General features: G+C 41.7%; 1 protein-coding gene across 1 annotated transcript in view; it reads left to right on the top strand.

Moving 5' to 3' along the window:
• Nucleotides 1–14,405, top strand: part of FAM169BP (Protein FAM169B) — an 84,316-nt gene that overhangs the window by 21,418 nt on the left and 48,493 nt on the right. The window contains exon 5 of the mRNA XM_063596955.1: nucleotides 13,888–13,973. Coding sequence (XP_063453025.1) covers nucleotides 13,968–13,973 — 6 coding nt within the window. The 5' untranslated portion in view covers nucleotides 13,888–13,967. The remainder of the gene's footprint in view (nucleotides 1–13,887; nucleotides 13,974–14,405) is intronic.

The raw sequence follows: 14,405 nt of genomic DNA, 5'->3' as shown, positions 1-14,405 counted from the left end.
CAATATTGTGCCCTGCCCCTATGCCTTGCATGGCTACTGCGTTCTCTTATTTTGGAATTGGAAAGATGGCTTGGGTATGTCTGGCTCTGGGGTTGAGTGGCCACAGCTTCCCTTCATCTCTGAGGTTAAGCTGCCACAGAACCACCCCAGCCTGATGGCCTGACATCCCCAAGCGAAGTTGCCAGCAGGTGTTACACCCATCCCCATGGGGCCAAGGAGAGGTGAAGTGGCTCCACCTACCACCAGCTCTACCTCCTTGGGCTGGAGCTTAAGCAGTACCCTGCTTCCTGGGAAAATAGTACCTTGGCTGCCCAGAGCAGCCATGCCTACAAGTGCCTAATTTGAAGCAGCACCCTACATCAGGAAATGATATCTTTGTTATCCAGAGTAGTCACACATCCTATACCTAAGCTGAGGTGATGCCCTGCATCCCAGGGAAACGGTGCCTTGGCACCCAGAACAGTCATACCCCCCAGACCTAAGCTGAAGTGGTACATTGCCCTGTGGAGAATTAGAGCTTTTGCTGAGCTGAGCAGCTACACATCCCAGGGCTGAGCTGATGTAGTATCCCATGTCCCAGGAAAACAGAGCAGTGACTGATCTCAGACACCCTTTTCTACTGGCCAAATAACTCTAGAATCCTGCTTTCCTGAAGCTGAACTAGATCCCTAGAGTCTGAGCTGCTGAGACAGCCTTCTCCTTGGGGAGTGGAGTTACAGCTTTGCTGCCTCCTAGCCTCCCCAATCTCCCAGGGCCCAAAGGACAGCTGTGTTCCACCATTCTGGGGTACTTGTTACTCCTGCACCTGGTCTCATAAAGTCTGGAATACTGGTGAGCCCCACCCTCCCAGTGTCTAGAGTCACTACTGCATGGCGCCTTATCCTGTGGGACCCAAGTTGCCACTGAGCCCTGTTGGCTCAGGTTCCCAAATTGCAGCTGTACCTTGCTCCCCAGGCCCAAACCTTAGAGCACCTCTTCTTCCCTGGAGTTGGGCCAGTTCTGTGCCCTAACTCCTGTGGGTAGAATCACAGCTACAATGCAACCTTGTGGGCCAGAACTGCCAGAAGATGCCTCAGACTCACAGATCCTGGCTTTTGGGCAACCTTCAGCCAACCCTGCCACAGAAAGTGAACCTGTACCCCAAGACCCGAGTACCAAAATAGGTTCGTGAGACCCTGAGCCTAGGATGTTGGCTCCACAGTTGCTTTAAGCACCTGAATCTGGAACCTAGCACCACTGCAGCTACTTGTAGGTCATGTCAGACCTGACATCAGGAGGGATCCCCTTGGCTGAGTCTCCACACTGTAGGGAAGATAAGCCTAGGAGGACCCCCAAATCCCTTGACACTGAGGACATTAGCAACCTACTCCACTGCTGCTGCTGCCACAGACTTCTACAGCCTGGGCCACTGTGGCACCCACAGTTACTCCTGATGTTGTGCACAAATAAAGAAAATGCATGGAGGCTATAATATTGTGCCTATCTGGAAAGAGTCACGACACCCTTCCCAACTGGTGCATTAAAATGCAACTGCAAGTGAAAGTCTTTGTCTACAAAATCTACTCTAGAAAGCTTGAAAGAGGTGATTCTTCCATCAGATGCATAGACATTGACATAGGAACATAAGACATGTGAAAAAGCAAGGAAATTTGATATCACCAAAGGAACACAATAACTCTATAGTAACAGACACCAATGAAATGGAAATTAATGAGTTACCAGAAAGGGAATTCAAAATAATGATCTTAAGGAAACTAAAAAAGATAAAATAAAATACAGTATAACTCAACAAAATAAGGAAAACAATTCACAATATGAATGAGAAATTCAACAGAGATAGGAATCATTAAAAAGGACCAAACATAAATATTACCACTGAAGAATTTAGTGAATGAAATAAAAAATATGATAGAGAGCTTCAACAGCAGCCTTGATCAAGCAGCAGAAGAAATCTCTGAACTTGAAGGTAAGTCATTTGAAATTATTCAGTCAGAGGAAAAAAAGGATATAAGAATGAAAAAGAGTGATGAAATCCTACAAGACTTATGACACATAAGTAAGGAAGCAAATATTCGTATTATGAGAATTCTGGGAAAAGAGAAGGGAAAAGGCATAGAAAACCTAAAGTTCCCAAGTCTGAGGAGAGATATGGACATCCAGATTTAGAAAGCACAAAGATCCTCAAATAGATTCAGCCACAAAAGTCCCTCCCTGAGGCATATTATAGTCAGATTATCAAAAGTCAAAGACAAAGAGAGAATTCCAAAAACAGCAAGAGAAAAGCGTCAAGTCATATGTGATGGAATTCTCATTAGGCTAACAGCAGATTTCTCCACAGAAACCTTATAGGCCAGGAGAGAATGGAATAATGTATTCAAAATGCCAAAAGAAAAAAATTGCCATCAAGAATACTTCAGAAATAAGGGAGAAATAAAGTCTTTTCCAGACAAGCAAAAAGTGAGTCTTTCCCAGACAAGAAAAACTTTGTAATGTCACCACTAGATTGACGTTACAAAACAGGCTCAAGGAGTCCTATATCTGGAGGCAAAAATATGATAATCACTATCATGAAAACACAAAAATAAACTCACTGGGAGAACAGATTCACAAAAGAGAAAGGCAAAAGAATAAAATCTTATCACTATGGGAAGCCATCAAACTACAATTATAAACAGTAAGAGAGGAAGAAAGGAACAAATTACATACAAAACAACCAGGAAACAATTAACAAAATGACAGGAATAAGTCCTTACCTATCCATAATAACCTTGAATGTAAGCAGATTAAATTCTCCATGTAAAAGATATAGACTGGCTTAATGGATAAAAAACATGACCCCACTATATGGTACCCACAAGAAACTCACTTTACCTGTAAAGACACATATAGACTGAAACTGAAGAGATGAAAAAAGATATTTCATGCAAACAGAAACAAAAAGCAAGCAGGAATAGCTATGCGAAGATTAAATAGACTTTTAAAAAATGGTAAAAAGATATTAAGAAAGTCATAATATAATGATAAAGAGGTTACTTCAGCAATAGGATATAACAATAATAAATCTATATTCATCCAACACCAGAACACCCAGATATATGAAGCAAATATTATTAGATCTAAAGGGAGATATATGCTATAATACAATAATAGGTGAGTGCTTCAACACCAAACTGTCAGCACTGGACAGATCATTTAGACAGAAAATCAACAAAGAAACATTAGATTTAAATTGCACTTTAGACCAAATAGACTTAGCAGACATTTATAGAATATTTCATCCAACAGCTGCAGAATACACATTCTTTTCATCAGCACGTGGAACATTCTCCAGGATAGACCACATGTTAGGCCACAAAAAAAGTCTAAACAAATTTAAAAGAATTGAAATCATATCAAGTATCTTTTCTGACCACCGTGGAATAAAACTGGAAATTAATAGCAAGAGGGACATTAGAAATAGTATAAATACATGGAAATTAAGCATCATGCTCTCAAATGACCAAGGAGTCAATGAAGAAACCATGAAGGAAATTTAAAAGTTTATTGAAACAAATGAAAATAGAAACACAACATACCAAAACCTTTGGGAGATAGCAAAAGCAGTTCCAAGAGGGAAGTTTATAGCAATAAACACCTACATCAAAAAAGTAAAAATATTTCAAATAACCCAACAATGCATCTCAAGGAACTAGAAAAGCAAGAACAAAACAAACTCAAAATAAGTAGGGAAAAGAAATAATAAAGAGTAGAGCAGAAATAAAATAAATTGAGACTAAATAAAATACAAAAGACCAACAAATAAAAGTTAGTTTTTTTTTAACAGATAAGAAAAAAAGACCGGATGCAGTGGCTCACGCCTGTAATCCCAGCACTTTGGGAGGCCGAGACGGGCGGATCACGAGGTTAGGAGATCGAGACCATCCTGGATAACACGGTGAAACCCCATCTCTACTAAAAAGACAAAAAAATTAGCCGGGCGCGGTGGCAGGCGCCTGTGGTCCCAGCTACTCGGGAGCCTGAGGCAGGAGAATGGCGTGAACCCGGGAGGCGGAGCTTGCAGTGAGCCGAGATAGCGCCACTGCACTCCAGCCTGGGCGACAGAGCAAGACTCCGTCTCAAAAAAAAAAAAAAAAAACCAAGAAAAAATATCCAAATAAATAAAATCAGAAATGAAAAGGGACAATTACAACTGATGCCACAGAAATACACGGGATCATTAGAGAATATTACAAACAACTTTACAACAAATTTGAAAAGCTAGCAGCAATATATATATATTTCTGGACACATAGAACCTACCAAGATTGAACCAAATAAGAAAGAGAAAACTTAAAGAGACCTATCAAGGTTATTATTGATAGGTGAGTAATGAGATTGAATCAGTAATAAAAAGTCTCTCATCAAACAAGAGCCCAGGACCTGATGGCTTCACTGTTGAATTCTACCAAACATTTCAGGAATAACTAATACAAATTCTTCTCAAACTCTTTCAGAAAATTAAAGAGGAGGAAATTTTTCCAAACTCATTCTATGAGATCAGAACTACCCTGATATCATAACTAGTCAAAGACACAACAACAACAACAAAAAAGGGAAACTATAGGCCAATATCCTTGATGAACATAATTGTACATGTTCTCAACAAAATACTAGCAAACCAATTCAACAATGCATTAAATTGCTGTTCACCATGATCAAGTAGGATTCATCTCCCGGATGCAAAGACGGTTCAACATATGCAAATCAATAAATGTGATACATCAGTGGAATCAAGGATAAAAACCATATTAGCACCTCAAAAGACACAGAAAAAGTATTGGACAAAATTCAACATTGTCTCATGATAAAGCTCTCAAGTTAGGTATAATAGGAACCTATCTCAACACAATAAAGCCCATATATGACAAACCCCTAACCAACATCATACCAAACGTGGAAAATTTGAAAGCTTTACCTCTAAGATCTGGAGTAAGATAAAGATGCCTTCTTTTAACACTTTTATTCAACATGGTACTAGAAGACCTAGCTATAGCAACTATTCAAAAGAGAGAAAGAAAGGTCATCTAAGTTGGAAAGGAGGAAGTCAAATTGTCCCTGTTTGCAGATGGCATGATCTTATATATAGAAAACCATGAAAGCTTCACCAAAAAAGCTTTTAGAACTGATAAACCAATTCAGTAAAGTTGCAGGATACAAAAATCAACATAAAAATCAGTAGTATTTCAATACATCCATGACAAACTAGTGGAAAAAGAAATCGAGAAAGGAAATCCATTTACAGTAGACACACACACACATACAGAGACACACAGAAACTAGGAATAAATTTAACCAAGGAGGTCAAAGAGCTCCACAAGGGAAAACATAAAATACTGATGAAAAAATTGAAGAGGATACACAAAAAATAGACATTCCATGTGCATGGGTTGGATAAATTAATATTGTGAAAATGACCATACTACCAAAAGCAATCTATAGATTCAGTGTACTCTTTATGAAAATACCAATGGCATTCTTCACAGAAATAGAAAAAAATTCTAAAATTAATTTGGAACTACTAATGACTTCGAATAGCCAAAGCAATACTGAGCAAAAAGAACAAAGCTGGAGGCATCAAACTACTGGACTTCAATATATTCTACAAAGGTGTAGTAACCCAAACAACATGGTACTGTCATAAAAGCAGACATGTAGACCAATGCAACAGAATAGAGAACCCAGAAATAAACCCATATACTTACAGACAGTTGATTTTTGAAAAATGTACCAAGAACATTCATTGGGGGAAAGGACAGTCTTTTTAGTAAATGGTGCTCAGACAACTGGATATTTATAAGCAGAATGAAACTAGTCCCCCTATTTGTCACCATATACAAAATTCAACTCAAAATAGATTAAAGACTTAAATGTAAGACCTGGAACTATGAAACTATTGATAGTAGAAGACAGCATAGAGGAAATGCTTCAGGACATTGCTCTGAGCAGATATTTTATGGAGAAGATCTCAAAAGCACAGGAAACAAAATAAGGCAAGTGAGATTATACTGAACTAAAAATCTTCTGCACAGAAAAATAAACAACAGAATGAAGAGACAACTTGCAGAATCAAATAAAATATTTGGAAACTATTCATCCGACAAGAGATTAACATCCAGAATATACAAGGGGCTCAAATAATTCAACAGCAAAAAAAACAAAAACAAAAAAAAACAAATAATCCGATTTAAAAATGGGCGAATGAGCTGAATACAAATCTCTTAAAAGAAGACATACAAATGGCCAATAGATATATGAAAAAATGCTCAACACGACAAATCATCAGTGAAATGCAAATCAAAGCCACAGCGAGCTATCACCTCACCCCAGTTAGAACAGCTATTATGAAAAAGACAAAAAATAACATATGCTATGAGGTTGTGGAGAAAGGGGAATGTTTGTATGCTGTTGATGAGAATGTAAAGTAGTACAGCCATTATGGAGAACAGTATGGGGGCTCCTCAAAAATCTAAAAATAGAACTACTATATGGTCCAGCAATCCCACTTCTGGGTATATATCCAAAGGAAATAAAATCAGTATGTTGAAGAAATATCTGCACTCCCATATTTACTGTAGCATTCACAATGGCCAAGATATGGAATCAACTTAAGTGTCTATCAGCAGATGAATGGATAAAGACAATGTATATGCAATGGAATACTATTTAGACATAAAAAAGAACAAAATTCTGTAATTTGCAGCAACATGGATGAGCTTGGAGGACATTATGTCAAAATATGAAAAAAGCCAAAACAGAAAGATAAGTACCACATGTTCTCACTCATATGTAGAAGCTAAAGTAGTTGAGCTCATACAAGTAGAGAGTAGAATAGTGGTTACTAGATGCAGGGAAGGCTGTTGGGGGATGAAAGGGAGGGCCTAGTGAATGGATGCAAAGTGCAGGTCAGTAGGAAAAATACGTTCTAGGGTTCCATAGCACTGCAGGGTGACTCCAGTTAGCAACAATTTATTCTATGTTTTCAAATAGCTAGAAGAGTGGATTTTGAATGTCTCCAACACAAAGAAGGAATAAATGTTTGAGGTGATAAGTATTGCTAATTACCCTGATTTGATCATTACATGTTGTGTACATGTATCAAAATATCACATGTACCCCATAAATATGTGCAATTATAAATAATGTGTCAAAAAAATAATACAGGCAAAAAAAAAAAAAAAAGAGATACTGCATGTGCCCTTGGCATTGCGCCAGGCGCTTGATGAGTGCTGTGGTGGTCAGTGCTATTATTTTAAAGCAGTGACTGGATCACGTTCCTGTCCTTTTCTGAAGCATAGTAGCTGTCCACAGTTTGGCCCTCATGGGCCTGATGGGCCTCCTCCTGCCTTCTCACCACTCTGAACGCTGGTGGCGCTGGCATGCTGCAGTTCCTGTCCTTGCCTGTCACATCTGTACATCTCTGTCACCTCCCTCACCTGGCATGGCCTTCTCCCCTTACTTTGGCCTGACTCATTCTTCCCACCTGGTTAAGTCAGTTGCCATCAGAGACTCCCTCATCCCTTGGTCCAAATGGCCTTCTTCTCCCTTCTGGCCCTCCCACAGCACATAGCCTGGGTCTGATTTGACTTTATTCTGTGTCTTCCTCTAAACTGTAAGTTTCTTAAGCCAGGGTCTAGTTTGATTCCTTGATTGGATGTAATATGTCTTTTGCACATTATAGCTGCTCTACGTGTGGGTTGGATAAGCAACACGTGCCACAGACTTGTGACCTCCGGAGGGTCTGTGCACTGCTTTGGTACCTCCTGCTGATCTCTGTGCTGAGGCAGGTGGAGAGGGACCGCAAGCTCAACTTCGCACTCCACCAATCCCTGCTGGACGTTGCTGCTACATCACACCACACAGCCTGGGTCTGATTTAACTCCATTCTGTGTCTTCCTTTAAATTGTTAGTTTCTTAAGCCAGGATATAGTTGAATTCCTTAAGTAGATTCCTCCTTGCTGAATTTGGCTGCGGCCTCAAAATCCTTCTGAAGGCACCACTCACTCTTAGTTGCCACAGCCCATCCATCCAAGGTAACAGGTGACAACCAGGTCTCTCTGACCTGTACTGTGAAAAAGTCATGCTAACGTTGTCCAAAGGATTGTTTTACTTACTTATAGATTTAAAAAATCAGATAAAAAGGTTCGGCTTCTTTAAGAAGTCTTAGGCAAGACACGAAGTTTAAAAAATCTTGTCAGAGATCCTGTTATGTGTCTGAATCCGGCACTGATGTGTGCCCACTCCATTGGGAGGGCAAAGCGAGGAAAGCTGTGGTCAGCTTAACTGCCTGACAGAAAAGGGGATGGTCATGAGGAAATGTGGTGTGAAAAGTAAATACTCACTGGATGGGCAGATCTCAAGATGTGAAAGACAGACATTTCTGTGCAAACCGGAGCAGAAAGATGGTTTGGACGGGGATCTCCCAGGGAGAAACGGAGAGTTACAGAACACTTTCCGTTGTCTTGTTGACAATGAAAATATTACACAACCTTTTCATACTTCATTGTAATCCCAGAGCAATGTTTGAAGCAGGTGGAGGAACTTTCTAGAAATTCCTGGAATGCTTCAAACACCTAAGGAGAAGTGGTTTGGTGAGGTGAACTCTCTCACCTACTTTGCTTTATAACAATAGAAGAGGATGTGATCTCCATTTGACAAGAGGGTGAATCAAAGCTGGGGAGGGAATGGGTTTAGGTCATGCAACTAGTAACTGGAGATGGCAGAATTTGGGCCCTGTCTGGCTCTGAGGTTCCAATTCCTTTTCCTATACCATGGACAGTATGTGGAGCCGTTTCTAAAATGCCTTGAGTCATCTTACTCTCCATTGGCGCTGATGTCGGCTAGTGGCTTCCGAGTGAATGAAGCCAATGTTTTGCTGAGATGGTGTTTGCAGCCCAGTCTCTTCCATATTTAGACTTTGCCCAGCTACCCCTGCCGCTTGGGATGCTCTGAACATGGCCCGGGACTTACAGGGTGCTGAGCCTCTGCTCCCGGGTTGCCTGCATCAGCCTTCCCCACCGTCTCTGTCTGTTGAAACCTCACCCAGTGATGCGGAGCTGGTGGAGTTTCTGGGAATGCTTTCCCAGTTCCCCTCGGCAGAGTTGACCTCCTCCTCTGCGTCCTCGTGAAACTCGATTCCAGCACTGATCACTCCCTGCCCTGTACTGGAATAGCTTATTTAGCTCTCTTGTTCTTAGTGGGCTCCCAACTCCAAGAGGCAAGGATGGAGGCTTAATCATCAGCTCCTGGGGCCCAGGACAGCACCAGTCACACAGTGGGGAACTCAGCCATGGAGAGTTGAATTCAGCGGATCATGCATAGCCTTGGGTGAATCCAGGCCTCTAGGAATTAGCCTTAGGGACCTCACTGTCTTTACTTCTTTGGGAGACCTTGGAGTGTCATAGAATAAAATCCATTACTGACATCTTCCTTGTGGTCCATGTCACCTGCCACTCGGGGACAGGGCAATTGAATTGGCGTGGTGAGGCCGGCTCTTCACAATGCCCTCCCGATGGCTCTCAGCACGGCGCATGTCTCTCCGCAGGTGTCCAGGCTCTTCTCAGTCCTTAGGTGGAGGAAATGACTGATCAGGACCATATTTTTCCTTTTTAAAAACAAGGATGTTGTGACTTCCTTTTTCTAACCTTTGGAGGTTGCTGGCTCCAGGGTCTCAGCAGTGATACCCTGAGGCTGGCTCTGTGGCACCTGTCAGCACCCCAGGAGCCATCATTTGTCCTTGCTGAGCTGGGGACTGCCTCTCTCCAAGGGCTGTGTCTCCCTCCTGTGTTCTCTGGACAAGGTGTTACACTTCACCGATCAGAAGCTACTGCTCTCCAGAAGGCTGATTCTATTTTTCAAGAGTTGGTTTTGAGGCAGTTTGTTTTTAACTGTTACATGTGATTGGACTTCAGTTTCATTGTTATGTATACTTAGCAGTTTAAGATGAGTTTTGAAAAAAAAACAACAGGTCAGTCTTATTTGTGACAACTTGTGTGACTAATTACTGGTCTGCAGTGCACTGTGAAACTTGCAAGGTACCATATAAACACCGAATCATAACACATTTCTTGTTTGAAACTGTATTAGCAAATTGAACATCTGTGTTATAGCAATACAGTGTATTAGTAAATTCAACAGCTTTTATTGATTCACCTTGTTAAGCAGGAAAATAATCCTTATAGCTTATAAATCTCCTGGAAGTTCTAGTAGGTGCCATTTTGGAAGTGAATTGAGTTGAATAAATGAAGGCAGATGTCAAACATTTAATTGGCTCTCTGCTCCCAGCTGGCTCTATCAATTTTGGAACCATTGTCAGAGATGATATAATTCACCCATATGAAACTGACAAGGTGGGTTAGATGCTGTTGGTCTCTAGGGAGGAGGGGCTGGCTATGCAGAGTTAATGTTTAATACCTGGCTAATGCCACTTGTATTAGTCGGGGTTCTCTTTTTTAGTTTTTATTTTTTTGAGATGGAGTCTCACTCTGTCACCCAGGCTGGAGTGCAGTGGCGCGATCTCTGCTCACTGCAAGCTCCGCCTCCCGGGTTCACACCATTCTCCTGCCTTAGCCTCCCGTGTAGCTGGGACTACAGGCTCCCGCCACCACGCCCGGCTAATTTTTTGTATTTTTAGTAGAGACAGGGTTTCACTATATTAGCCAGGATGGTTTTGATCTCCTGCCCTCATGATCCACCTGCCGCGGCCTCCCAAAGGACTGGGATTACAGGCGTGAGCCACCGCGCCTGGCCTAGTCAGGGTTCTCTTAGAGGGACAGAACTAACAGGATATATATATGTGTATATATATATATATACACACGTATATATGTGTGTGTATATATATGTGTGTATATATACATGTGTGTATATATGTGTGTATATATATACATGTGTGTATATATGTATGTATATATACATGTGTGTATATATGTGTATATATATACATGTGTGTATATATGTGTATATATATACATGTGTGTATATATGTGTATATATATACATGTGTGTATATATGTGTATATATATACATGTGTGTATATATGTGTATATATATACATGTGTGTATATATGTGTATATATACGTGTGTATATATGTGTATATATATACATGTCTGTATATATACGTGTGTATATATGTGTATATATATACATGTCTGTATATATGTGTGTATATATATACATGTGTGTATATGTGTGTGTATATATACATCTGTGTATATATATAGGATATATATATAGATATACATTGTGCCCACCAGATTAAGGGTGGATCTGCCTTCCCCAGCCCCCTGACCCAAATGTTAATCTCTTTTGGCAACACCCACACAGACACACCCAGGATTAATACTCTGTATCCCTCAATCCAATCAAGTTGACACTCATTATTAATCATCACACCACTGTAGCTTGGTCTTCACAGAGTTTTCTACTAAAGTTCCTTTAGTAGCACAGAGGACAGGGAGAAAGGCTGTGGCAGCTGACCCCGAGTGGTCCACAACATTTGTTTTAAAATCTCGAGGCTTATGTGAAATGTTCAACTGCTTTTGTTTTCTACTCCATGTTCACACTTTCCTCCAAATCTCCGTCTAAGAAGGTTTGACTGGGAAGAGGCCTCTTTTATAATTCTGTGGATTCTGGAACCCTCAGGTTCAGATACTGGGCTTGAGAAGCAGATATAAAAACGATGATCAAAGGAGTATAAAAAAGACACCAGAAAACAACCAAAGTAACCTTGGTGTTTAAAATGTGATTCTTGTACGTTTTTAAATAACTAAAAGAGTAGAATCAGATTGTTTGTGACACAAAGGATGTAATGCTTGAGGGGCAGATACACCATTTTTTGTCTTTCCTTTTTTTGTTGAGACAGAGTGTCACTTTGTTGCCCAGGCCGGAGTGCAACCATGACTCACTGCAGCCTTGACCTCTAGGACTCAAGTGATCCTCCAGCCTCAGCCTCTCAAGTATTTGCGATGACAGGCATGTGCCACCACACCCAGCTAATTATTTTGTATTTTTCACAGAGATGGGGTTTCACCATGTTGCCCAGGCTGGTCTTGAACTCCTGGGTTCAAATGATCTGCCCACTTCTGCCTTCCAGAGTGCTGGGATTACAGACGTAAGTGCCCTGTTGGATACTCCATTATTACGCATTGCATGCCTGAATCAAAACATCTCAGGTATCCCATAAATATATACATTTACTGTGTGCCCACAAAAATTAAAAATAGAAAAAAATTAAAAAGGAAAACATTTTAAAAAGAAAAAAATGTAATTTTTAAGAAAGGAAGGGAAAGATGCTGAGTTGAGACAAGGGGCAGAGACCATGGTGGGATTTAGAGCGACCAGTCAGTAGGGATGGATTGGCAGAGAAGACTGAGGTGGGAACCAGGTGATGGGCTGTCTCAGCTGTCAGTGGAGATGATGGTGGCCTCACCCAGCTGCGATCTGGAGCTGGAACCAAGAGGACAGATTTTGTTATGAGGCAGCAGGAGGAACTGATGGGACATTGTGATGCCAGCATGAACGGAAGAGGAGAAATCAACTCATTGATTAGTAGACACTGAGCACTTCCCGTGTGCCAGGCCCTATGCTGGGCATTTCAGTACCGATCCTCATGGGAACTTCCCAGCCACCTGGGGTGATCGGTTTGGGCAACTCTGATGAGGAATGTTGGGCTTAGTGAAGTTGGAGTCATGTCCAGGTCTCCCCTGCTGAGCAGCGGGACCCATGTCTACACTTGGAATGGTTCCGGGGATGCTTCTGAGGCAGAGTCAGCAGGGCTTGGAGATGCCTGGGGTAAGGGTCGGGGGAGGAGGGGATGCTTTCCCTACCCTTCTCCTGTAGATCTTAGCTCAGGGACCTTCTCATCCAAAGACACCCCCTCCACCCCATGTGATTCACCCCATTCTTAACCCCAGACCCATCTCGAGCCTCTTAGAAGGAGCACTGACTTAGGAGTCTAGTGGCCCAGGGCTGAACCCCACCTCAGCCCCTTCTAGCTGATTGCCTGCAAGTCATTTCACCTCTCAGAGCTTCAGCATCCTCTAAGGAGAAAGATGCTGGTAACAGTTTCATGGTGAGAATGAAAGAAACTCATGTAAAAGAAGGCAGCACCAAGCCCAGGGCCAAGGTGATGCTCAATACACAGGTATTAAATCAGTTTGTTTAACGCGCTTAGCCCACATTGAATTTTACTCAATTGGGGAAATTCTGTGCTGTGGCACATGGTTGGACTTTGATAAGTGTTTTTAACATGAAAAGAGTTGGTCAGGCATGGTGGCTCATGCCTGTAATCCCAGCACTTTGAGAGGCCGAGGTGGGTGGATTACTTGAGGTCAGGAGTTTGAGACCAGCCTGGCCAACATGGTGAAACCCTGTTTCTACAAAAAATACAATGATTAGCAGGGCGTGGTGGCTCACGCCTGTAGTCTCATCTACTTGGGAGGCTGAGGCAGGAGAATCACTTGAACCTGGGAGGCAGAGCTTGCAGTGAGCTGAGATTGCACCATTGCACTCTAGCCTGGGCGACAGAGCGAGACTCTGACTCAAAAAAAAGTAATTCTTACCCATTGGATTTATCAATATTGGTGTGTATCCCATTGTGTCCCCAAACATTGGGCTATAACCTGTTTTGGCATCAGCAACAGGCCACCTCTGAAACATCTGTGAAGCCCCCTTCATGTGAGAGCGGTCACTCTTTCCTGGTCAGTAAATTCAGCTCTAAAAATATCACCTGCTTTCCCCACAAATCATCTTCCCTTTGCACCTTGTCAGTGGCTCTGTGCTGTGAAGCTGCCCCTCTGTTGGCCAGTTTGCTGTGTGCACATCATCCTCTTTTGGCTTTCCCTCTAGTTGTGGCTGTTTACATAAAGGAATCCTGGTGCTCCACGGAAGATGCACTAAGAACCTCTGATCCTGCAAGAGAAGGGTTGATGAAGGTGAGTTGATGCAATTCTAAATGAATGTTGTAAAAGAAGTTTTAAAAGTCACAGTGCCTACTTGATAATTTGATAATTTAAAGCAGTCTAGCCATGTCTTCACTTCCTAGTACCACAGAGTACCACAAAACAGAAATGTATTGTCTGAGAGTTCTGGAGGCTGGAAAGTCTGAAATCAAGCAATCGACAGGGTTGTTTTCTTTTGAGGGCTGTAAATGAGAATCTGTTCCTGGCTTCCCTCCTAGCTTCTAGTAGCCTCAGGGGTTTCTTGGCTTGTAGATGACCTTCTCCTTGTATTTCCACATTGTTTTCTATATGTGTTTCCGTCTCTGTCAAAATCCTCCTTTTTTATAAGGACACCAGTCATATTGGATTAGAGACCAACTGAATCCCTTCATGTTGATTGACCAGCAGACTCTTTTTCCAAATAAG

The sequence above is a fragment of the Pan paniscus genome, chromosome 16, assembly GCF_029289425.2.
Source record: "Pan paniscus chromosome 16, NHGRI_mPanPan1-v2.0_pri, whole genome shotgun sequence".
NCBI lineage: Eukaryota > Metazoa > Chordata > Mammalia > Primates > Hominidae > Pan > Pan paniscus.
Note: the sequence above shows the minus strand (reverse complement) of the source record. Positions and strands in the feature narration are given on the sequence as shown.